Here is a 26,162-nt window from a genome sequence, read left to right as displayed (position 1 = left end):
AATAGTCACTTAATGTTTCTCCATGTCCTTTTGGGCTTGACAACTCATTTCATTTTAGCAATGAGTAATATTGTATTGTCTGTATGTACCATAGTTTATTCACTATTCATCTTCTGTAGGACACCTTGGTTGCTTCTAAATTTTGGCAATAATGAACAAAACTACTATAAACATCCATGGTTAGGTTTTTGTGCAGACGTTTTTTCTATTACTTTGGGTAAAAAGCGGGGAATACAATTGTTGGGTCATCTGGTAGGACTATGTTTACTTTTGTAAGAAACTGCCCAACTGTCTTTCCCAGTGGCTGTACCATTTTGCATCCCATCAGCAATGAATGAGAGTTCCTGTTGTTTCGTGTCCTTACCAGCATTTGTTGTTAGTGTTCTCAATTTTGGTCATTCTAGTAGGTGTATAATATTATCTCAGTTTAAAAAATGTGTTCATTTCCCTGATGACATGTGATGCAGAATGTCTTTTCCTGGGCTTGTTTTCCATCTTTGATGTGGTGACTGTCACTGTCTCTGTCTCATTTTTTAAACTGTGATGTTAATTTTTTAAATGTTGAGTTTAAATTCCTCCTTATATATTTTTGACAAAACCCCTTATCAGATAAGTCTTTTACAAATATTTTCTCCCAGGCTGTGGATTGTCTACTAATTCCTTGATAGCATCTTTTACAAAACAGAAAAAAAAAAGAATTTAAATGAATTCTAGTCTGTCAGTTCTTTCTTTCATGGACAATACTTTTAGTGTTGCGTCTAAGAAGTCATAAGTTTTCTCCTATGAGTTTTTGTTTACCTGAAGTCTGCAATCCAGTTTGAGTTAATTTTTGTGAAGGGTGTAAGGTCTGTGTGTAGATCACCCCCCTCCATCCAGTTGTTCCAGTCCTCCAGCACCATTGGTTGAAAGACTATATTTTCTTCATTGTATTTCCTTTGTTCCTGTGTCAAAGATCCACTATATTCATATAGATCTATTTCTGGGCTTTCTATTACGTTCTATTGATCTATTTATCTATTCTTTCATCAATACCATACTGTCTTGCTTACTGTAGCTTTATAATAAGTCATGAGGTTGGGTAGTGTCAGTCCTCTGGCTTTATTCTGATTCAATATTGTATTGGCCAGTCTGGGTCCTTAGTCTCTTCTATTAACTTTAGAGTCATTTTATCTGTAGGTACAAAATAACTTACTGGAGTTTGCTTGGGATTGCATTAACTGTATAGATCCAGTTGGGACAAACTGATATTTTGATATTATTGGCTCTTCCTATCCATGAACATGGAATATCTCTTCATTTTATTTAGTTTTTCCTTGATTTTTTGGGTCACTTTTATAGTTTCTCTTACAAAGATCTTGCATGTGCTTTGTTATCTTTATATCTAAGTTTTTCACTGAAGGGTGCTAACATAAATGGTATTGTATTTTTAATTTCAAATTATATACTTCCTGTGAGCTTAGGAAGAATGTATTCAGATGTTGGATAAAGTAATCTATACATATATATTATAGCTAGTTGATTGATTAGTGTTTTTGAGTTGAACTGTTTCCTCACTAATTTTCTGTCTGCTGGATCTGTTCCCCATAATCTCCAGTGATAATAGTGGATTAATCTATTTTTCCATGCACTTCTGTCAGTTTTTGCCTCATATATTTTGATGTTTTGGGATGCATGCACATTAACGATTGTTATGTCTTCTTGAAGAATTGAGCATGTACTCTCATGTGATATCCCTTAAAAATTTGCCGTGCTCTGAGAAGTGTTCTGTCTGAAATTAATGTAAGTATACCTGTTTTCTTTTGATTGATATTAGTATAGTTTATCTTTCTCCATCCTTTTACTTTTTTTTGGTACTGGGGATCGAACTCAGGACCTTGTGCTTTTGAGGCAAGTGCCGGGACCACTGAGCTAAATCCCCGGCCCCATCCTTTTTACTTTTAATTTATATGTCTTTATATTTAAAGTCAGTTTTTTGTAGACAACATATAGTTAGGTCTTGTTTTTTAATCTACATCTTTTAATTGGTATAGTTACCTTAGTGAATACAATGGACTTGGGGATACTACCACAATACATACTCATCATGCATTTTATGCAGATATTGCAGGCCAGTACACTGAACTCTATTCTAACCAAGGTTTACAAATTAACCGAGGTTAATTTGTAAAAAGCCAATGATATTTTCTTATTTCCCAGACATCCATTTTTAGTTCATGTTTTACAGAAGACACAGGTTTTGCCAAGCAGAAATGTACTTGTGTGGGATTTGGAAGGCAGAAATTAACATAGTGAGATGGAGGTTGTGTTCCTTTCATTTGTACTGTTTTGTCTGGCAAGCATGGTTGTTAAACTTCAAGTAGTAGAAAACCCACCTATATGGCTTAAACAAAAAGGAGCCTATTTTCCTTATATAACAAGAGGTTTGGATGGAGGCAATCACTGAATTGGTTTACCAGTTTGCCAATATCAGGATCAATTAGGATCTGTATATGTGCAATGCTTTTGGACTTTCCTTAATGGTTACAAGGCCATTCTGGAAGGTATAGCTATTACATCTGTATTCAAGGTAACACAAAACAAAATAGAAATGGGGAATAACAGCATCAATTATGCCTACTTCTTTTGATCAGGAAGATGAAAGCTTTCCTAGAAGTCCTCACAACAGACTTATCAGTAGATTTCACTATTCTTGCCAACTAGAACAAAATTAGGGTTCTGTCGGTAAGGAAGAAGTAGAGAGAGGTATGGGAGTACCCTAATCCATAGAATTCATGGCCTCTGTGCTTGAGGAGCTAATGAGAGCTTGTAGAGATAAAGTAATATGCATGGGTACTTGAATAATAACACGAGAGTTAAGAAAAGATACAAGGCAACAAAAATGTGACAGAGCTGACATTTTAGAGGAGATGGGGACTTTAAGCTGCTAATGCAGCCCAACTTCATTTTAAAGGCTTGTGTGTTTCAGTTGAAGCCTGTGGACAGACAGTTGCTTGCTGCACTGTGTGTAGCTGATACCACTTTCCAAGGCAGAAGTGTGTTTTGAGTAATTGTCCCAATGGACCTGCCTTCTGCAGGGTTGATGGGCAGGGAGTAGTGAACTTGAGTCCAGAAGAATGACAGATGGCTGTGCAGGCAGAGGTCTTTCTTGCTTCCCTAGCCCCAAGGGAAGTAAGATGAGCCCATTGCAAAGAGTCAAATTCAAGAGAGTTATGTCTTCTTTTGGTGGAAGCACAAACATTTGTTTAAACTTTTGACTCTACTCCTGAGCATTGTGACTTGACCCATTTATATTTGTTTTTTTTTCAGAATTAAATTTTATTTCACATTGACAGACACCATGAAAAACATTTACATTTTCTCACATTACAGCACAACATTTCAATGGAATATTTCTTGCTATAAATAAGATTTTACTGATTTATATAACTGAAATAAGTCTATGTTCTTCAAGGTAAAGCCAAATGATATACTAAATGATTGTTTAAAATTTTTAAATCCAGAAATAAGCATGGCTTCATTATAAATATCTTAGGTAGTCCATTACTATATTATTTTCATGATCAACTAGCACAATTAGGATGCATTCCTAACATTGTTTTGGTCAGTTGAAATACAGCAAAAAATTAACAGAGTTCAGAAATATCAAGCATACATTTTAAACTGTGTGGTAACTATACCATATTTATGGAGGAACCTTTTATTACCCATACATTTGTTTTCAAATAATTTTTTACTATTAATCTGGAAATACTGACTATTTAAAATCAAATGAGTGCTGTTTTTATGTTTGCACAAAAGACTAATTATAAAAAATAATTTGAAAATTTCAAATAAGACCACTGGCAGATAAAAATAGAGTGTTTTCTACAGTAGTTGGTTTCAAACATAACGTACAGAAAAAGTAAACTTACTGGGGCAAAGAGACTCAATAATTTTAGAAATTAGTTTTTAAGATCAGTCTTAAATATTTCTGTACATATCAGAATATGATCTAATTATTTTTTATTTGCTTACAGAAAAATAACAACAGATTTTATTGTTACTTGAATTGAAGATTTTAAATAACTAAATAAGTCTAAATTTGGACCAAAGTACTATTATTTGAAATACATAATATAAAAAGTTTAAGTAATTTCAGTTTCTTTTAAAGTGATGTAAATTTCAAATACCATATGTCTGTTTTTCAGAATGTCAAATTATAGCAAGTATTGACAGTAGATGTCTACAGGAGGGAGGCACTATGGCAGGGAGGGAATATATGAGGTTGGCAATGAAGGATAATCATGAAAGAAAACTTATTTTCTTGAGAGGAGAAAATGTTAAATAGAAATAATATCAGGGAAAAGTAAAACCTGGTCCCCCAAATAAAAGGGTCATTAAATGAAGACAGCAATATTACTGTTTATTAACAAAAGCATTATCGCTATTATCAAAAACAATATAATAATAACTAAGTCTTCATATTGCTATCATGTGTAATGAATACATATATAAAAATACAGACACTGCATGGTGAGTAAGCAATTTTGGAATAAATCCATAGACTAAGTCACAGCATGCATAATCGTTTATACCTAAACCGCTCATTTTACCTAAACAAATTTTCATTAAGCATACTGGTAATTTCCAAATAATGTAATAAAAAATCTAGTTGCAGTGTTTTATTATTTTGCTGAACTACGTTTGAGAAAAAGAACCTAGTTGCCTCACCTATTTTAATACTAGTATATTCTGGGTCACATTATATAAATACATGTATAGAAACTCAAAAGATCATAAATTTCCCACAAGGAAATGCTGTTTATTATATATCATTGACATGTATTTGGAAAACATTTTAACACTGTTTAACATTGCAAACATTAGAAGTTTCAAGACTGGACATAGGAAACAGTTTATACTCTACCACAGTGCTGCTGGTGTACTTCTAAACAAGGCCCTTAGTGATGTCACCAATTTGAGATAGGAGTTTATCAATGAATTGCTTGACATCCATTATTTCCTATTAACTTGAACTATGCATTGTACCATCATAGGTTTCAAAGGTTACATTGGCTGGATTATCAACGATTTTAGTTTTTTCAACAGTAGGGGAACGAAACATTAGGGGAGCGAAACATCAGGGGAGCTCAAGAGCCACAATCTCCATGGCACTGGAGAATAGAAATATCTTTGTGTGTGTGTGTGTGTGTGTGTGTGTGTTTGGTACCAGGTATCGAACTCAGGACCTTGCGCTTGCAAGGCAGGTGCGGCGCCATTAAGCTAAATCCCCAGCCCGAAATGTCTTTGTTAACACTGATAGGATCCTGTGGAAATGAAAGCAGAAGGGGAAGCTATCAAATAAATGTGAAACTTTGCCACTGTTTTTTTTTTTTTCATTCAATTCGTTATTTGAGATGGAAAAAACCTGGAGACCCCAGCTCTCCAAAATCCAGTAAAATGTATTTGGCTTAGCCAGCCAGGAGACTAGGTAAGGCCCTCTAGGCACATTTTTCGTTTCTCTCAAATGCTGTGAAGGTTTCTTTTTTTTCCTCTTCTTTCTCTCTCTTTCTCCCTTACGCTGGGAATCTGGGAGGCTTTTTCTCTTGGGGCCAGGATGAGCTTCCTGGTGTGTCCTGCTGTGTGGGATGGGGGACGGAATCTATGGCCTTTGTGTTTTTCTTCCAGCCACTTTTTTTCTTGCTTGTGCTCACTGTGCCGGTACAAGTGAAGTAGCCAGAGAGGCTGCTGTTGGATCATTTGAGGGCCATGCGTGTCATTTAGGGTTTGGTACACCTTGTTGTCCCTGCATTTGTTTGCCGTATTTTGCTACCTGTTTTGGAAATTAGCCTGATCTCCACCTACCCCAGTTTGCAAATGGATTTTTTTTTTCTTGGTTTACTCTTGGTCCAGGGCACCATGGTACCTTGCCATGTGGTCAAGTGCTATGTTGCTTTGTCATGTGGCCGGGAGCCATATTGTCTGGTCATACAGGTAGATGCCATCTTGTGTCAATGGTCACCATTTTTCCCTTTCCTTTTTTTTTTTTTTTTAACCAACTGGTCTTATGAGCTAAGCCTCTGATTTTAGAGAACAAGCGAGCTTCCTCTCTCTTTTCTTTTGAATTATTTTAACACACGCATGCACAAGAAGAGAAAAATATGTCTGTTTTAAATCCCTCATTCTTGCCTGGAGCAGCCAGCTAAGCAGCAGCAGCTGAGCTGGCTCTAGCTGACTTGACTTCCTCTGGGTCCTAGACCCCGCTTAGAGCTAGTGCTTCTTGGCTAGATCCCTTCCTTGTTTAAACGCAAGTAATTTAGAAACATATGCCTGATGGCCTGATCAGAACAAATGAACAATGTTTAAAACTTAACTAAAGTGACTGAGTATACAAAAGCAGAGCCATCTTTGTTCTTAGGAAAAAAAGGTTTCCATGTCTACTGCTTTAAGCAAAGTACCAAAGTTGTTTTTTTCACTGTCAGAATAAATGCAAGAGATATTTTTCCCAAATGGCCTCACTCTGCTTAAGTAAGAGCCATCGAGTAGCTCAACTGGGTGGCTAAGGGACCCTTGTTGGGTGGGGGAGGTTCTGCCCTGGTCTCATGGGAATCAAAGGACTAGGTAGTGCCACTAAGTGGCTCAACCCCTCTCCCTAAGGAGTTAATGGGCCTCAATATAGAGACAAAAAGCCCCAGTAGGGATTTCTTCTATGCTTTTGTGAAAGATGCCAGCATCATCTTAGGTTCTGAGAGAGACGTCTGTCTCACAAGGGACACTTTTTGGGACTTCTTCATGGGATGCCATCTTAAGGAGCCAATATCTAGTTGTTGCTCTTTCTACAGGACCCAGGATGAACCTCATGGGAAACCTCTTGGACCTCACCTTGCAGATTCTACCAACTTTGCTACTAGGCTGTAACCTTGATGAATGGAAAAGGTTTGACCCTGACAATTTAAAAAAGGAACAGCTTTATCTACTATTGCAACATGACTTGTGTTCAGTATGAACTGGGAAATGGTGAAGGATGGGTATGGGGTGGCACTTTAAGTTATGAGACTAGTCTTTAGTTATAGTGTTTCTGCTTGAAACATAAGAGGTGGAATGAAAATCCCCTTTGTTCAAGCCTTTGTGACCTTTTGTCACAAGGAAGACCTAGAAACTATGGTTCTCAGTGTTGGTCTCAGCTGCTGACATATTGAACATTCAGCAGTGGCTGTAACCAGATCACCCTTTGTGGGTGGAAGTCCATGTTGCTGAGTTCCTATGTAACCTTCATCCGTGCCACCATGGCCACTTTGTTCATGAGCCCATTGAGCAGTGATGGGGCTGGCTGAAGAAAAAGATTGACTGTTATCCACAGAACGGGTCATCCTATCCACTGGATTATTTAAGTCTTCTTCTGCTGAGATCACCTTTGGTGAGCATTTATGTGGAACACAAATATCTTTATGTTCTTTGTCTAAATGGAGAGGTCTAGTCATATACCTCATTCCCAAATATCTTTGTCACCAGTTTTCTAGTCACGTTCCTTCCAAGTCCCTGACCATCTGGCCAGACCATTGGCTACAGCCCATGAATCAGTATATAGTTGCACATCTGATCATTCTTTTCTTCCTAGAAAAATGTGCAATCAGGGGCACTGTCTTAATCTGTGCCCAGTGTGAAGATTTCTCTTCACTACTGTTCTTCAGGGAAGTCCTGGAAATGTGATAGCTGTCCACTTTCAGGTGGTAGCTTCATAACATGCAGAGCCATTTGTAAACCAGGACCTAGTCTTCTCTTCCTGTGCCAATTGATCATGTGATATTCCCCATGAGGCCGTAGGTATATGCTGGACAACAAAAGGCAGTATAGCAGGAGTAGGAACCATGGGTTTTTGGGCAACTTCTTCATGTAAGTTACTTGTACTTTTCAAAACTGTTCAGGGTTGATTGTGTATTTACTACTTCCATTTCATGGTGGACTGTTGCTGTGCATGTTTAAGTTTATGACTTGGAGGGTCAGATAGTACTATTTCATGATGGGCAGCTCAAGTTGCATGGTAACCTGGTGTCCTATGGTCAAGCTTTCAGTTTCCACTAAGGCCTAGTACCAGGCGAGGAGCTGGTTTTCAGCAAGAGTACTTGTCTGCAGATAATTGCAGAGCCATGCTCCAAAATCCTGAAGTTTGCCACTGTGATTCACCTATGGGAGCCTTCCAGAGGCTCCAAATAGCATCACTGTTTGCCACCAACATGTTAAGTACCATTGGATTATGAGTCAGTCAGTAAATGGGCCAGAATAACACAGATGATTAGCAGAATTAAAGGGTGTAACACACAGAAAAAGTCCCTTGAATTTTAACAGTCAAGAAGAGTATCTCTAGACATTGAGAAAAACCATACAGGGAGAAATGTTAGGGAAAAGAAGGACACATTTATTAAATATCAACTCAATGGAGCACTTGGCTCGTTTGTTTGTTTTAAGGTCTTGCCATTGTTTAAATGGCTAGCTCTACCCTCTCTCTTTTTTTTTTTTGAGATTGTTTTGTATTCTGCAACATCTATTCTTCTTTTTTTTTCTTTATTAAATTCTTTTATTGGTACACTGTAGGTATACAACACAATTACATTTCTCATTGGGAATTGTACCTTTACATAATGCATCTTGGTTCTTATTTTTCCCCATTGCTAGCCCTCCCTTCACCCCCTCCTCCCTTCCCTATTTACAAAGACTTTAGTTCCATTTTTTCCATTTCTCAGCATTTTTCCTTTCCCTTCTTTCCTTTCCCCTGCCCCTCCCACTACCCCTACCCCTTTGGACCTTTGCTTCCTATTTTGCATTATTGATTATTCATTCTAATCATTGGTACATTTTAGGTATACAATAGAATGACATTCATCATTGGAAGTTTGCACCTTTCCATTGAAAGTCTACCCTCTCTCTTAAGACTTAAGATTGCATGTCACTAAGGGGAACAATTCACATCTTTGTAAGGAGCATGGAAAACTCGGTCCTGGGGATATACCCACCTTTTCTGGAATTTTGCAGAGCACTTTCCATCACTTGTGATGACCCACTGCTTCTTGCGCCTACATTCTTACCCATGTGAATTCCATTCTCACCTACTCAAGTCCCATTTGTCTCTGCCCTCTGACTTTTTTTTGGGGGGGGGGGTACCAGGGATCCAACTCAGGCCCTTGCACTTGTGAGGCAGGTGGTGGCACCACGGAGCCAAATCCCTGGCCCTGCCCTCTGGCTTCTGATAAGAGAGCTCCCTGTCTACCGTTTTATTCATTTGGAACAGAGTTCTTTGGCTTTACTCACCTTTCCTTTTGCTGCAAGCTTAGCCCCATGGCTAACAGGCCCCTTCCTGTTTCTGTCTGAAATAGGGAGCAGTCAGGGCTCTCACCAGGGGAGACCACTCAGATATAGCCTTATAGACACAACTGTGTTGAACCTTCAGAGTTTTGGGTAGTGTGCTCTAGATAGAAGTTAAGTACCATTCAAATGAAAAAAGTGAACTGTTGGGGTTGACATGTAATTTTGTGGATCAAGTCATGCTGAACCTCCTTCATTTGTTCCCTCTCTGGATGCACTCAGGCAGATCTCACCAGATAAAGGAGGAGACCAAGTCAGACAACAAGGAAATTATCCACATCAAACCCTCTGTTGCGAGTTCAAAATGGTTGGATGCAGTGCTTTTCTTATAGCAGAAGTACTATGGGGGAGGGGAGTTGCATGCCTGCATTGGTGAGCTATTATCAAAATAATGCTATGTAACACGTCGTTCCACAATTCAGTGAATTAAAACAATAATCTTTTATCCTGCATTCATGGTCCTTTGGGTCACTGACAACTTAGTTGGGCTAGCATGCTGTTCTAGCCACTACGCTACAGACAGGATTCAAGTCAGCTCCAAATATTTTATTCTGTGGCTCATGTCAAAATGCCAGCAGCTACCTGGAGTATATTCTTCTTATGGTGAGTTATCAGAACACAAAAGAGCAGCCTAGCCTTACAAGCATATTTCAAGCCTTTGTTCATGTTGTATAGTACAGCCTAAAGTCAGGAGGTAGATATAATCTACTTTCTATGAAGCTATAGTAAGATGGTAGATACTTCTACTAAAAGAGAATGACAAATTTGGACTAATATTTCAAAGTAATTTGTACCCTATAATAATGTTGACATATATTTCTTCCAGTAAATTTTTGTTTCTGCTTGGGTTTCTCAAGTAGTCAAAGTAATGTCTGTATCACTGGGACCAGAGAAAATGGGAAGAATGTTCAAGAAAGGAAGAGCTAGACCAGCGCATGTTCCATGATTCTAAGCCTTTCTAATTCTCGTAGAGATGTTGCTATGTGTGTTCATGCATTTTGTAAAGAAATGCAAAGAAGGACATGAAAGTTGCAAAAGTGCTTTAGCTTCTAAAAAGAAAGATCCTCTAAATCTGAAAGATAGACCAATGCTTAAAGCCTTAAAAGCAGTAAAAGGTATGCAAATGCTGTTTTTAATTTTTTTGGCTAAGCAGTGTTTTTAAAAGGAAAAGTAGGTATCATTAGCTAAGATGTTACAAAACTATCAACTAGAAATTTTATTTACAGCTGTCAAGTCCCTTGACTAATTTACAGAGGTGAATGGGAGAAGAAATTGCTGGCTGTACCAATATTTTTGGCAAATTTTGACTTACCCTTTAGTAGCCACTGATTAACAAAGTTAGCACTATTAAAGGGTACTAGAAAGGGGAGGGTGGAAAAAGATTGGTTAACAGGTACAAAGACACAGCTAAATAGGAGGAATAAGTTCTGGTGTATTACTACATGAAAAATTAACTAAAGTTAACAATATGGAATCATATATATCATAATGGCTAAAAGAGGATTTTGAGTATTCTTATCAAAAGAAAAGATAAATGTTTGAAATGGTGGGTCACTTAAATATTTTAAGTTGATCACAATATTCACATGTACTGAAATATTACAGTGTACCTCAAAAATACTGTTTGTACAATTATTGCCCATCAATTACAATTAACTAATTAATTAAAAACCCTATGACTATCCCCTATTATTGGAGGAAAATAAAAGAAAAACAAGGAAGCCTGAGAATGTTAGTGATGCTAGAAAATAAGTCTTTCTTTCTTTCTTTCATTTGTTTGTTTGTTTTCAGGTGTTTTATAGCAACTACATGTGGCCCAGAACTTTGGGATATTCCTGTCCTGTCTGCATTCCAGCCGTGTCAAGATCTTGCTTCTGTTTTTCATGAAAAGAGCTCTGTGCTGTTTACATGAGCTGCAGCTTGACCCGCAGCTGTACAACTTTCTTCTTCTATTGTCTCAGGTCAAGATGAATTACAGACAGAGCCTTGACCATAAATATTTAATGATTCTTATCTTCAAAGCATTGTGCAAGCACACTTAGTCTTATTTTGAAGTGCTGAGTAGGCATCTCCGATCTTCTTTTATGACATAGTTTCTTTTTTAAATGCTAGTCGCACCCTTTATTCTGAATCCTTAATACAAGGCTGAGTTGTCTTTTTATAATAGCTTTATTAAGATATAACTCATATAATCATAAAATTTACCCTTTTAAAATGTAGTGCTCAGTGGTTTTTAGTATTTTTGGAGTTGTGCAACCATTGCCACTCTCTGATCTTAGAATACTGTCTTCATCACTCTGAAACGAAATTGATTTTCAGTAACTCTCCATTCTGCCTCCCTCACCCTATCTGACCTAAAGTACCTGTGGCAGACACTAATCTATTTTCTGTCTTTATACCTATTCTGAACAGTCTCACATGTTTCTACTTGCCTTCTTTCTCTGCTACCTGCCTCCATGAGAAGAGCATCCCAGGGATTGTCCACTTATCCCAGAAGGTGAATGAAAGACACTTGGAAATGGAACAGAACTTTTCACCTCAGACAAGAGCAACTGCTTCGCAAATTACTCAGAGTAGCTTGAACTAAATAAATCCTTGCTGTTACATTCCACTGAGCTCTTGTGACCATTTGTTATGCAGTGATAGCTTACTAATACAATGGCCATTGTTAGCAACTCAGTTTTCCATCTTATGTTTTCACCATCCAAGAGAGATGGGGACAACTAGTGTCTGGTTCCAGCTAAGGGCTCTGATTGACCCATCCCTAATTATAAGTTAACAGGTTAGCCTGGCATAGTTTCATGGAAGTAAGCCAACAAAATGTGGCCATGAAGTGACATGGAAGTGAAGACATTATTGTCACTGTTATGTGAAGGAGTGGGGACAATTGCTGAGAAAGGAAGGGGTGCTGGACACATAGAACATGCAGTCATGACCTAGGAGGGACAATGAGGTGCTACCCAAGCAGAGTGCAACTATGTTCTTGGCACGTTTTACTTATGTCTGTTCAGTCATCAGGGAGAGAGCGAGCGAGCGAGAGAGAGAGAGAGAGAGAGGACCGAATAATGGTAATTTTTCCTGGGATGAAAGTGAAGTGTGTGTGTGTGTGTGTGTGTGTGTGTGTGTGTGTGTGTGTGGCTATTGGAGATAAGAATCTCTGGTTAAAGGGTGGGCATGGTGGCTCACACGAATGATCCCAGCACTGGGGAGGCTGAGGCAGGAGGATCGCTGCGAGTTTGAGGCCAGCCTGGGCTACACAGTGAGTTCTAGGCCAGCCTGGACTACATAGTGTGACCCTGTCTCAAAAAACCAAAACCAAAACAAACGAACAACAACAAATATCTGCTGTTAACTCGGCCTAAATTCCAAGTCATCACTCAAAAGGTTTAAGTCATTTGCTATACTGAATGTGATTCTATGTATTTTTGAACAGCTGTTTATTTTAAACTATATATAATAGTATACATTGTATAATTACTCATACTTCTTCCTGTATAATATTGCATTACAAAACCATATGTACTATACTTAATGGGAAGTTTAAGGAATTTTCAAGTGCAACTGTCCATTTCCATACCTGCATTAAGAAGCTTTTTCTCAGAAATTACATGTGTCTCAGAAGGGTGGAAGACAGGACCTGAGTGAGCAAATATTGCTTTTTATCATTTGGTGAAACAAAGGCTTAAAGTAGAAATTAAGTAGAGTTTTGGAAAAATATTTTTTAAATTCAAATGAGTTTGTGAGTTGAGATTCACACTACAACTCTACCCTTGTTAGTCTCACATGTTATTATAGAAAATGCAGTTGAGGTAGAAAGGAATATTAGATGGTAGTGACAAAGAATGAATTAGTGCTACACGGAACAGCAGATGAATCTTACAAATATAATGTTGAATGAAAAAGATTCATAAGAGCGTTTAGTATATGATCCTGTTTATATTAGGTTTCACACCAGGAAAAACTAATCAATAATGTTAGAAATGTTAGAATGAGATAAGGAAACAGAACTTGGGCACTGGCAGGATACCTGAGACAGTTTTGCATCCTGGATTCTCTTCCAGCTGATTGAGGTCCATGGGAGACAAGGATGGAGGTGTCAAATCATCCAGAGCAGAACCTGTGTGCCAGTCCCTGGAGACGGTCTAGAAATTCAGGGGCACTTGGGGACTTGCACACATCAGAAGAAATATCTGAGTAGGTGAGTGTGAGGTATTGCCACTAAACCCTCTGTGCTGTTCACAGCTGGGTAGGAGCATCAGAGTATTCTGGCACAGGTAGCGGTGGCATGGATATGGTCCAGAAGGTTGGCAGCCTTGAAATGTTTTTGTTTTCTGGGCAAGGATGGCCCAGCACTGCCCTGCTAGACTCAGTCATATTGTGCAGATGGTGGATCAGTTGGCCCTGACAAGATGGCACTTTTAGCCATCACAGAATTTTCTGGAGAAGCCAGCTCTTCATCCTTTCTTTTAGACTTTAAAATCTTCATAAAAATGCTATGGACCTACAGAGAGTAGTATATTTGAGCTCAGGATTCTAGCAGAATCATGGACTTGAAAACAGTCATGATTTCTTGCCATGGATTACTTCTGCTTCTCCCTGTGTCCTTTCTCTTTGGTAATGACTGGTTTTTCTCTCCTTCTTAGTCTACATAGAGGAACATGCTACCAGCTGGACCAAAGTTTTAAATGTGAAAATGCAAATCCAGGAAAAGAGATCTATCCCTCTTCCGAAGCCCAAAGTGAACATTTTCAAGGGGATAAGATTGATTAGCCTACACTGGGATGGTGCTCTCTGAATCGATAGCTTGTAGCTAGAAGAACAGGATAATACTGTACAAACTATGTGGCTTGATTTTTTTGACAAGGGGAAGGCAAGATCTACAAAAGTAGGACAAGTGGTGGGACCAACAATGTGAGTTCAGGGTGGTCAGTCCTCTTTGGCTTCTTTTCATGGCTGCTGAGAAAGAAGATGGAACAGGTTCCCTGAGCCCTCATCCAAGGAAGTAAGAATTGATTACTAGCTTAGCCATTACTTTACCTTGCTTGCAGACATGTCCTCCTTTGAACTCTCTTTGTTTTTCTTTATCTATCTCCAGCCTGTAGACAAAGAAGCTCTGCTGAGGCTCCCAAGTGAAAGGTGCTGTCCCATTTTACAAAAGCCTTAGGACCAGTCCTCAGAACACTTTGGTCCTTTGCCATCCGAGAGCAAGTACACGGAGGTGTCTTGAGGCGTTAAGCGCCAGCTTGCAGAGATAGTGAGGTATATTTTAGAACCCAAACTGCTGTCAGGGAACATATGGATTTTGTTATTTCCATCCTAGCAGCTTTCTCTCCATGGGTTTTGACATATGAATTTCAAAAGGAGGGAGTGTTTTCCTGATTGACACCTCAGAAATACTCTTTGTGGCAAAATCACAAATATTTCCAGATCTTGCTGGGCATGGAGATGGCTGAGCTGCTGGAGACATTCTATCAGTGTCACTTGACACAGCGTGTGAGGTCAGGCAGGGGTGAACACTGTTGGCTGGACACAAAGGTTGAGCATTATCTGCTCTGTGGGGGGACACATCACACTCAGCCAGCTCAGGAGGGAGACTGACACATGTGGGTCATTGCACGGAGTCTTTTCTCCCTGGCAGAGCAAAGCAGGCCTGACATTCCCGGAAGAAAATGACACTGAAAGCAGTCAGACAAAGGCCAGGCAAGCATTACCAAGGCTTTCTGGAAAAAGCTTTCTTCGTGGACTCACGCCAATCATTACTTTACTTACCTTAACTAATTCATTTCTTGTTTTTGTTCCTTAATAAAAGAAAGGCAACTGTCATTTATTGAATTTTTTGTGGGCTAGGATTGGTAGTGTGCAAGAAATGGCTTGGCCAAGCTCAGGAGAACCAACTGAACAATTTCCAGGAATCCTGCAAGATAACTGTTAAACACAAGCCATTATTAAAAATTAAATTATACTAACATATAATTAAACTGTGTTAGAACAGAGGTAATAAATACTCAAAACTCATCACATTCTAATTATTTTACTACATTGTACTGTTGTGCTCATGAACTTATTTGTATCTACTGCATCTGTATGTTGGAAATACTGTAAAATAACTTGCTACTGTGCATCTCTGTGAAAATTGGCCGTAGTGGGAGGAACTAGCAAATGTTACAAATCTGGGCCGGTTTTAAAAATTGTTTTCATCCTTCAAGATAATGACAACAGTGGAGAAAATGTTAATAATACAGATTAAATTAAAAATGTATGTTTGTAGCTGATACACTATCAGCTACAAAAATTTTGGAAAATAGTATTTGAAACTCATTCCTTGATTTGGTAAAGAAGTTGTAGTTGTTCATGTCATTGACCCATGACCGAAATTCTGACATTTTCATCTCATTTTTATCTTTTGAATGTTAACAAAAATATCAAACAACATATCTGTGTCACAGCTATACTCATTTGTCAGTTGCAGCCATAGGTTGGCTGTGGATGCAACAGTTCAACAATTCCTTGAAAGCATTTTGTGAGAATTAACTGGCTAAATGAAATTTACAATAATGAATATAGTATATCTCATTATTAGTAGTGAATTATGCGTGACATATCTTTTTATCAGTAGAATTTCCATAAACATTTATGAATACTCACACATTTTTGAGGAGGGGTAATTATTAGCTATTGTTACCTTTGCTATGAATATACTTCCCTCTTTACCTTGTCTTCCAAGACCCAATTCAAAGTCTGATCTACCCCTTCTTTCTGGTCCTATGTTGCAGCCCTTGTTACCAGTGCATTAGGGTTTGGGAAGTTCCCTGTACTTTCTAGAATAAGTAGAGTGGAAGAGCAGGAACCTTGAATATTCAGCTCTGAACAAGTTAGAGCTGTGCTCAATGCTTGATACCTAGGAGTTGTCCACAAGGTGTGGGTTGAAAGAGAGAGCAAGAACCCTGGGCAGAAGTGGGGAGAAAGAGAAAAGAAAGTGGTCATGTACGTAGAAAAGGGGCAGTGGGCAGTACTGCTACCTGCCATGTAGGTTGACATACTCAGGTGTGTTTGCTCACTGCTGACCAAATCAAAGGAGGCCATTTATTTTGGTAAAAAAGAAAAAGGATTTATTCAAAGCTAGCTCTAAGGAAATGGAGGTGCCCTTTTGCCTCCAACCCCAAGCTCACTGTGTACAGGTGTGAAGGGACAGGGAGAGGGAACACAGAGATAATGCACATCTTCACCCTTGCTTTGTGGCTTCAGGCATCTTCAGCTCCTTCTCTACTTTCTTGTAGAAAGGAAACTGGGCCCTGGCCTCCATGGGGCTGGTATCTGCAATTTTGTCACTTTTGGGGGGCAGACGAGAGAAGGGCGTGTTGGTTATGTGCTCAGTAGGAGATGTGTGGAGAAATGTAGAGAAGTTGCTTATCTCTAAAATTAAAAAATTATAATTTAAAGTTCCATTTTGTGGTGCCAGTTACAATAGTATAGAGCACATTTTGATATTTAAGTTTACTTAGGGTTCCTGCAGTCTGTATCGAATGCAGCAAGTTTTGGCTGATCAAACCACAACACTGATAAACTGGATTTGTTTGGAAATGACCTAGACTTTACAAGAGCAAGACAAGTCACCAGCTAATCATATCACTTAAGGTACTTGACATGATCCTGGCTGAGCTCAGCTCAGTGATTAAATCCTTCCAGACAGTTTTTTCTTTTTAAGCAACAGTCACTGAACACCTATTTGAATGTGGTAGGCACTAGATTTTCCACATGTCCTATGTAAGAGACAACATCAGAAGCCCATGAGAACCTGCTTTCCTCCGAGGAACTTGTCCTGTTGTATATCCTGGCTGCAAAGCCCCTCCTCACACCCCTGTGGAGGGGCTTGGGTGCCAGTCCTCCTATTCAAGAAGTGTTTTCAGTCTTCTCATCCCAGCCATTATTGAGTAGCTGGCTGAGTTTCCTGTCCAAGAAGGACACAATTACCTGCCTCCCACAATATACATCCAGCCAGGATCAGCTTACTCGTGGCCAGCCAGCCACTCCCCTAAGAGGAGCAGTTGCCGATAAGCTTGGAAAAAAACAAGTCTCCCTTTATCTCCTATTACCTCCATCACATTGGTCGTAAATAAGGTCAGCCGGGATCTGTCTAGCCTCCAGCCATGGCCCAGTGTAAAGTAGATATGTCAAAGAAAATGGGAAAAATCTTTTACACTCCTTCCATACTTTCTCTCAAGTCACTCAAAGAGCCAAATGAAATAGGGTGTGGGTCTTCATTTCCCATCGTGCAGTGGATCCTCCTTTTGTCTTTGTCCTCTGCTAGTTTATTCTTAATTCAGAGGCCAGAAGGTTCTAGTTAAAAGGCACACCAGACTATGTCAAGCCTTTACTCAGAACCTCCAATAGCTCCAACTGCAATCAGAAGCTGTGACTGAAGACTCTTGTATCCCAACCCCTTGTGAATCTGATTTCCTACTGGTTCCTTCTCCTCAGCAGCCTCAATAATCTTGTTCCTTGAGCTCATCACCCCACCCTCACCCCCACCCAGAGCCTTTACTTTCCTTGTTCCTTCTGCCTGGGACATTCATCTCCCAGCTAGCCACAAGGCTTCCTCCCTCACTTCCTTTACTCTGTGTGAACCTCACCTTGTCAGTGAAGTCTACTATGATGTGCACAGAAGACCTTACCTTTCCCTCTGCTGCTGGTCCTCATCGCCCTGTTCTATCATTCCCATGGGATTTACCATCTTCTAGCATAACATAATTTATATATTGAATCTGTTTATAGGTTTTCTCTCCCCAGTATAAATGTAAGCTTTAAGAAGCCATAGAAGGGCCAGGGATTTAGCTCAGTGGTTCCGGTGCCTGCCTCGCAAGCACAAGGTCCCAAGTTCAATCCCCAGGACCAAAAAAAAAAAAAAAAAGAAGGCATAGATTACGTCCTTTTAGTTTGCTGATGCATCTCAAAAATGTCTAAAACACGATAGATAATAGAAGCTCAATAAATATTTGTCATATGATGTATACTTCTTAAATTGAGGAATCTAGGGGCACCTCAAAGTTAATGAACATTGTGGAGGCATCTGGGACTAAAAATCAGTTTCCTCCATGCTAGAACCCACATCCATCATCTAATCCTCATTTCCTTTTTATCAACAACAGCACTTAGGGGAAAATACCAGAGAGTTCCCTATGGAGCTGAGTAGATAGATTTTTTTTTAATATTTATTTGTTCATCAAGGTCAAGGATGCCATATGAAAACTCTGTAAGTATTTTTTTCACATTAATACATTTTCCTGAAAATGTCCGTGAATTTGGATGATTTTATATTCATATGCCAATACTTGAAGAATAAATCTCAAACAAGGAGTCTTTGTTGTTAGTAGTGGTGTCTGTGGAGGTGGAGACAGGGAGGTGCAGTTGCGGAGGAGAAATATAGAAACATTAGTTTAATCATGTGGGCTACTCTGTTAATAAAGCTAGTGCCTCCTTTATGACAAGGAGCTCTGGAAAACCAAATAGAAAATTGCTTTCCTTTAAAGAGATCTACTGAGTCATCGTCTGAATCCCCTCTCTGCTACTTCTCACTTGGACTGCTGGTGATTTTACTCCTAATTTATCTAAAGGGAGCTTATGAATCATCATCAAGATTAATTTCCATTAGCTCCTCTATCACTAAACACCGAAGTAACCTGTTGTAGTTATCTATTGCTGGATAATAAATTACCCCAAAATTTAGTACGTTAAAACAGCAACCATTTCATTTGCTTACAACTCTGTGCTTCTGTAATTTAGAGTTCAGCTGGGTGGTCTTCCTGTTCCAGGCAATGCTCACTGTGATCACTCATTGGCTGTATGCATCTGGTGGCTGGGACCAGCTGTAAGTTGGCTTGTTCACATCTCTGGTGCCTTAGTTCTCCCCTATGTGGCTTCTCTTTCTCCAGGCACTTGGGCTTCCTCAAAGTATGGTGGTTTGAAGACTCAGCATTGCAAGTTCCACATCACTGACCTTTTTATCATATTCTCTTGGTCAAAATAGAACAAAGAACCCATTGTATTCAAAGAGAGTAGACTGTCTTTGGGAGGCATGACAAAGAATTTGTGACTGTGTTTAATCCATTATACAACCAAGTACAGGTAGTCAGTCCTCATTTTCCATCATACTTTAGCTCATCTCTCTCTTAATAGAAGAGGTAAATGAGAAATTAAAAAAAGATGTATCAAGAGCTGTGAGCATATAAGCACCCAAAATACGCATCTCCATTATTTATGAATGCTCTCGCCTTGGCCAAACACTTTAGTAATTTTTCTGTCACCAAGTCTGTCCCTGAACATGTTCTACTTCTATTTAGAACCAGTCTGTCCTCAGAAGTGGCTCCTCAAATCCTAGATCCTAAACACCATGGAGCTCTTACAACCAAACCTTCCCTATCCCCACTGCTCATACTTTTCCTGGGACCTAGGAGACTTGGGACATCTATTGGTTTCTTAATTTTATATTTTAAAAATGTTATTAACATGTGAAGTGTCTTTAAATTTTATAGTATTGTAAATCCAAAGGAGAAAATCTGGCTCCCGCTGACTAGCTCCTACTGACTTAATTTTGACATTGAAATTATTTCCACAGGAAACTGATGAATCTGCCAAGTTGTAAAGCAAGCAGCAGTCCATTGTAAGATGAAAGTGAGGCACCGGGGACTCAACCAACACTCAAAGACTAGTGGGCATGTTTAGGTTGAGCAAGCAGGGAGCTCAGATCCCTCATGGCATCCACCACAGTTACCAGCACATCTCCCTCAGCAGACATAAGGCCATTGGAAGGAGAAGAAAAAAAAATGGTTTAGGTAAGTTTACATTTGGCTTGGATCAGTGTGAGAATACAGCCTGAAAATGAAAAACCACCATATAACAACCACACTCAAGAGTGACTTTGAAAGAAAATGGGGAAAAAAAGAGAATGAAAATCTTATCACTGAGTGGAGCTATAATTAGAGCATCTGGCCACTAATGTTATGGAAAGACAAGTGGTCCAAGCTGAGTATGACTTAATGGATTGGTTCGAGGTCTAGAAGGAAAATGACTGGAAAATTGGAGACAAAGAGGTCTGGGGTGGAGCCACGTGGCCAGACCTACAGGAGTGGGCATGAAGTATGCGCATGTTAATGTGACATGTTAATGTCCACTGGAAAGCATCCACTACAGAAGTGACATTGGACAATTTACATTAGCTAGCCTTCATCATTAGTTCCCTCAGAACAGGCTTGATGGACTGTCAAAAGAAGTGGCCATACTGGTGAAAAAGAGCTTCCATATGGACCCAAATGCAAAGACTTCCACTGAAGAAGACTGATGCAGATATCGCCTTCTCTGAATGTCCAAACTGCTGACAACAAGGACCAATCCTGAGCCCCAGTATGCTTCCTTGACAATTTGTCCTCATATCAATAGACACCTATTCTGAGTGTGAGTCTGCCTTTCATGTCTGCAGAGCTTTATGTAGCAACATTATCCAGTGGTTTATGTGGAAACTGACTCACAGCGCAGGCATCAGGAATTTAGGGTTCAGAGCCACTCTGGCCCACACCTGGAGAGTTTCCTTCCTCCTGGGATTCCCAGGGAAAAGCATGGCTTTCTCTAGACTCTCAGGTGTAAGTCCTTCCTTTCTGCTTTAGAGGCTCCACATTAGGAAGATCAGGATCAGAGCCTCACTCAAACACTCACCCACGCCTAACATTCTTACTCTCTCCAGTCTTTCTCCTTCCTGCCTTATCCACTTATCTCTTCAAGTCTGAAAATTACTTTAACATTGTATCTGTGTCTTCTCAAGTCTATGGTTCAAAGTATAAATCCTGTGGTTTGCTAGTCCTCTAATATTGGCTTTAGATATTTAAACCCTAGTTTCTGGAACTCTCATCAAACTAACTTCCTTCCTTTCACTTCTCCTCATTCTCTTCCTCCCTCTTGTCTTCTACCTTTGAGTTCTAAAATCTCAAAAAAGCCTGGTCCTTGCAATAAGAAAACACTGTCTATTGTGTGTTAAAAATTCCATTCAGCAAACCAGTTGACTTATTTGAACCAGGATATATAAAAATTTTTTTGAACTTCAGACATATATCACAGTCTCTTCCCAGCTGAGAATTTATCCTGTTCTAGGCCCATGAAACATTTCCTAAGGGTGATCAGTTATTAAGCCATAATAAAAAGTTTAATACATTCCATCATTCAGGCCACAATCTTCGATCACTATGCAGAGAGATTTAACATTAATGCCAAAACTTAAAAGAATAAAATCCCACCACACTCTTACATAGCTTTTGGATCAAAGAGAAATCAAAAGAGTGATTGCAGGTTATTTATAAAACAATGATAAGAATACTACATAAGTGAGGTGGCCAAGATTGTGCATAGGAACAATTAGTTTTAGAGGCTTTTGTAATTAAACAAAGAAAAGAATACAAATAAACTGTTCAAGTAGAAGTTAAAAACAGAGCCAACAAATACGACTATGGCAAATAAAAGAGGAAATTGATAAAGACTAAAGTAGAAATTAGCAGTTAGAAGAAAGCCAGTAAATTTGATAGATAAATAAATAAAATGGTTCTTTAAAGTATTAGATAAAAAAGAAAAACTTTTTCCAAAGCCAATCAAGAAAAACAAGGGGAAAAACCAAGCAATTGGAGTGAGGACAGATATATAACCACAGCTAGCAGAGAGATTTATGTTTTATTATGTAGATTATTATGCTGAACTCTACTAAAACTTATGAAGTCTGGGAAAATGAATGATTTTCCAATAAAATAAATTATCAAAATTTGTTAAGGAATAAAATGTAAATATACTCATGATCATAAAAGAAATTTTAAGAGTTTTCGGAGCTCTCCAAAAATATGCATAGCTTTTACAAGCCAGATCCAATAGAACTTCACTGAGCATATAATTGTCATAGAATTTAAACTGTTGCAGAATTTCACTTCATTTTACTAAATTAGCATAGTCTTGATCTCTAAATGTGTAGCAAGAATCTACTATAATCTCAGATGTGAATATATTTCACGAATTTTAAGTAAAGTATTAGCAAAACAAATCAATAGTATAACAAAAGAATAATGTGGCCTGGGATTTAGCTCAGTGGTTTCGGTGCCTGCCTCGCAAGCGCAGGGTCCCGAGTTCAATCCCTGGTACCCCCCCCCCCCCCAAGGAAAGAAAACAAAAGAATAATGTAATATGAGTAAAGTTTTTCTGAGAATGGAGGCATAGTTCAATAATGGAAAATCTCAGACATTAGTGGAAAATAAATTGATGCAGCCTTTTAGGGAGGGCAGTTTGATTAAATTCTATCAAATTTAGGAATGCATTGAATCTGTGCCTTAGTCCCCTTATAGTTACCTGTACTTAAAGAAATATGGGTACAAGATGTTTGCACAAGAAGCCTCTTTTTTTCTTGATAGTGAGACAGAGAGAGAGACAGACAGACAGAGAGACAGAGACAGAGAGAGGAAACAACTTAAATATCCATTAATAAGAGAATGACTAAGTCACAGTGTTACACTAAAAAGTACAAGGTAGTATTTTAAAAGAATGGGTTACTCTGTACCAAAACAGAAAAATCTCTGCTACATTAAGTAAACAAGACAACAAAACCAAACCATTACTGGAGACCTCTCAGTAGGTTCCAGTCTCCTGCCCAGTATACGATGCAGAGCTGAAGAAAGACTCAAAAACAGAATTAAAGAAAAAAGTGGGGAGCCAGGATGGCCAGTGCTGAGCAACCAGGAAGGCCATGGTCACTGATTTTTATTGGTAATCAAATTGGGATAAAGGGTAACTATGTGCTAAGATGTGCAGTTGTGCAGTTGCTATGAATACTAATGCAGGTAAGGCTTGTAAAGGAAAAGATAAAGCATTCTTGAAGTAGGATCAGAACAGAGAAAATATAGGGTTGTAATTAGTACCTTGTCCTTCTAGTTAAGAAGGTTTTAGTTGTGAGAATGGAATTTGGGTGCGAGTTACTTTGACCTCAGCTACTATATTATCTCATATTGAGCCCCATAGCTTCACAGAACATTTCTCTGGTCTCTGCTGGGGCCGTTAGTGGGAAGGTCATGCTAACCTGTGCGCTACTGCAGTGCTTAGGAGGTGCTTCTATGAGTCACATAAGCTTCAGACTCTCTTCTTAAAATGGGCCAATTGAGGGGTTAACTCTTTATAGCCTGCACTGCTTACAGCCCACTTTGGGCATAATCAGTAGGGTGGCTCCCTACAAACCCCAAATATATGAACTAAATAATATTATATAATGATCCTATTAATGTAAAAAAAACTGTAGAGCCACAAATGTGTGCACTTACCTGAGTATGTATAAATGAAGATAGCTCTATCTATAGAAGATAACTCAAGAAGTGAGGATGGGGTTGATGACATGGTACTGGGTGGCAAAGAGATGTCATTTTTTTTCCATATAGGTCCTGCATTGTTTCACATTTTCACAATGAAGCTATGCTCAGGGGTCACTTGTGTAACTAAAATAGTAAAGAGTCAAATAACACATTTTGTAATAATTCATTCCATCAATAATCAAAAGAGGAAAAAATCCTTATACTTGATGGTTTCCAGAAAAGCTTCTACCTCCTGCTAATTCTTTTTAAAACTAATTTTTTTGGGGGGTACCAGGGTTCGAACTCAGAACCTTGTGCTTGCGAGGCAGGCAGTGGAACCACTGAGCTAAATCCCCAGCCCCTTAAAACTAATCTTAAGAAAGAAAAAAGAAACTTTTAAAGTAAGATCAAGAATATCAAGACAATGATTATCATCATACTTAACAGTGGAGGGTTAAAGTAGTACCTAATAAAGTTGGGCAGATGGATTGGGAGGTCAGTAATATAATTATTGAACACTTAACAATTTTGGTCAATTCAATTCCATAGGAAAAGAAGAAACAGTAACCTTGAGAGAGGAAAGGAGTGTGGTGGGGGGAGAGAGAGAGTATTAATGTGTTAAGAAGGAATATAAAATTGTTACTGTTTACAGGTATGATAATCTCCAGGGAAAACCCAAGAGGTTCAACAATAAAAGAGCACTTGCATACGCCAAGGGCTTCCTGGCTGCCAGCCCTCTGCTCAGTCTTCATAGACACAGTCTCATTTAATTCCCAAGAACCCTACGATGCACATTTATCGTTTCTGTTCAACAGACAAGGAAAACTATGTGCCTCAAAGGTTTAGGAGGCAGTGAGTGGTGAAGCAGCTGAGCCCAGATTTAACCTGAGCTCTGAATCTGGAGCTGGTTGAGATCCTGCAGCCTGAATGCACACTGTTTAAAAGCCACAGGGTATCTTTTAATAAGAAGACAACTATAATAGAGAAAAAGATATAATAATAAACACTTTAAAGTGGTGGTGTTTATATAGAATATCAAAAGCTAATTTGGAAATATCAGGAAAAATTACGTTCTATGTGCCATGGCGACCAGAATTATGTTAACAGCACACTTAAAAATACCAGTAAAAGAAAACTTCAAAACTTTACCGAGAGACAAAGAAAAAACTTGAATACACAGAGACATGCTCATCTGTAACTTGCAAGTCAATATTGAATATATTTCAGTTGTACTCAAACCAACCCACAAATATAAATTCTTAACAAATTAGCAGTTTTGTCAGAACCTGACCAAACTACTCTTTTAAGAAAAATGTTTAATTTCAAGAGCTCATTGTATTAAACAAATCAGAAATACGTCACATAAAACATTTCCTCCAGAAGTAAACACTGTAAACATTGTTATTTGAAGCCCCCCTCAGAATCCTGCTCTTTTAGCATAATAAAGACAAATGACATGCAGAGAATGGCTTAGAGTAGGTCATGAGGGCATATTACTAAGTTTTTAGGAATTTTGTGAACTGGTTGATAAACATAGGCAATATGAAGATCATATTATATAAACTAACAATAAGTTATTTAAAAAGCGTAAGTAAAACATTTTTAAAGTTCATTTCTTTCGAATTATTTTATTAAATGATGTTAGCTATGTGTGCTTCTAAGGTACTTTACATGTATTTTGTCTGAATGATGGACATGCTAAACAGTGGTCTGCTGTTGTTCTCCTCCCAATTCTGTGAGCAGTGACATCATGTTAGCAGGTTGCAACTGACTATGGTGGGGATACTTTGACCATGGAGGGTGGCTGTGTTTGTCAGCTTTCTGTTACTATAACAAATGGCTAGAATAATCAATTTCAAAAGAGAAAGGTTTATTCGGCTTATAGCTTTGGAAGTTTCACCCCAGGATCAGATGGCCCTGTTGCTTTTAGGCCTGTGATGGCACATCGTGGGGGGATCCTGAGGTGGAGAAAAAACACCCATGCATGCCTGGAAGGCAGGAAAGATCAGGATCCCACCATCCCCTTCAAGGGCACACCCCCACTGACCTGAAGACCTTCTCTCAGAACCCACTCCTTGGAGTTTCCACCGCCTCGCAGCAGCACCAAGCAGAGGCCCAAGCCTTTAACGCATGGGCCTGTGGGGGCCACTCCAGATCCAAACTGTAGCACTGACAAATGCTACTGACCACAGTCTTTTCAGAGCTGGTTATTAAACATTGAACTCAGTAGCAGGAGTCATATGTATTTTATCTGTGTGTGTATGCACGTGGTTCAATAAAAGAGGGGAAAAAATCATATCTCACCTCCCTACTTAAAAGTAGAATAAATGAGGATGACAAATACAACTTGTTTCATAATCAGTACTAATGAGGTAGAAAAGGATTCCTTGCGGCAAAGAACTTAAAAGAGTTATCACACTTAAACATGTCATGAATTTTTCTTTTATAAAAGACAGTGTTTTC

The 26,162-nt window shown here is 38.8% G+C and overlaps 1 protein-coding gene across 10 annotated transcripts in view; it reads left to right on the top strand.

Annotated features, from left to right (window-relative positions):
* LOC101719920 (uncharacterized) overlaps positions 1-21,716 on the top strand; it is a 41,570-nt gene extending 19,854 nt beyond the window's left edge. For 2 of the 10 annotated variants that reach the window (XR_015439557.1, XM_087182251.1), the window contains 3 exons: positions 6,822-6,915; positions 19,120-19,204; positions 19,952-21,716. Coding sequence is in view for 1 of the 10 variants with exons in the window: in XM_087182251.1 (XP_087038377.1) it covers positions 6,822-6,915; positions 19,120-19,204; positions 19,952-19,978 (206 nt within the window). In the remaining 9 variants the exon portion in view is untranslated. Of the gene's footprint in view, positions 1-6,821; positions 6,916-7,339; positions 7,397-9,561; positions 9,712-11,130; positions 13,538-19,119; positions 19,205-19,951 lie in introns of all 10 variants that reach the window. The other 8 variants (XR_015439556.1, XR_015439562.1, XR_015439561.1 and 5 more) reach the window with 6 other exon arrangements.
* Positions 21,717-26,162: the final 4,446 nt, after the last annotated feature.

This window comes from Heterocephalus glaber, unplaced genomic scaffold (assembly GCF_053883595.1).
Source record: "Heterocephalus glaber isolate CG9 unplaced genomic scaffold, H.glaber_assembly_v1.0 deba00001472, whole genome shotgun sequence".
NCBI lineage: Eukaryota > Metazoa > Chordata > Mammalia > Rodentia > Bathyergidae > Heterocephalus > Heterocephalus glaber.
Note: the sequence above shows the minus strand (reverse complement) of the source record. Positions and strands in the feature narration are given on the sequence as shown.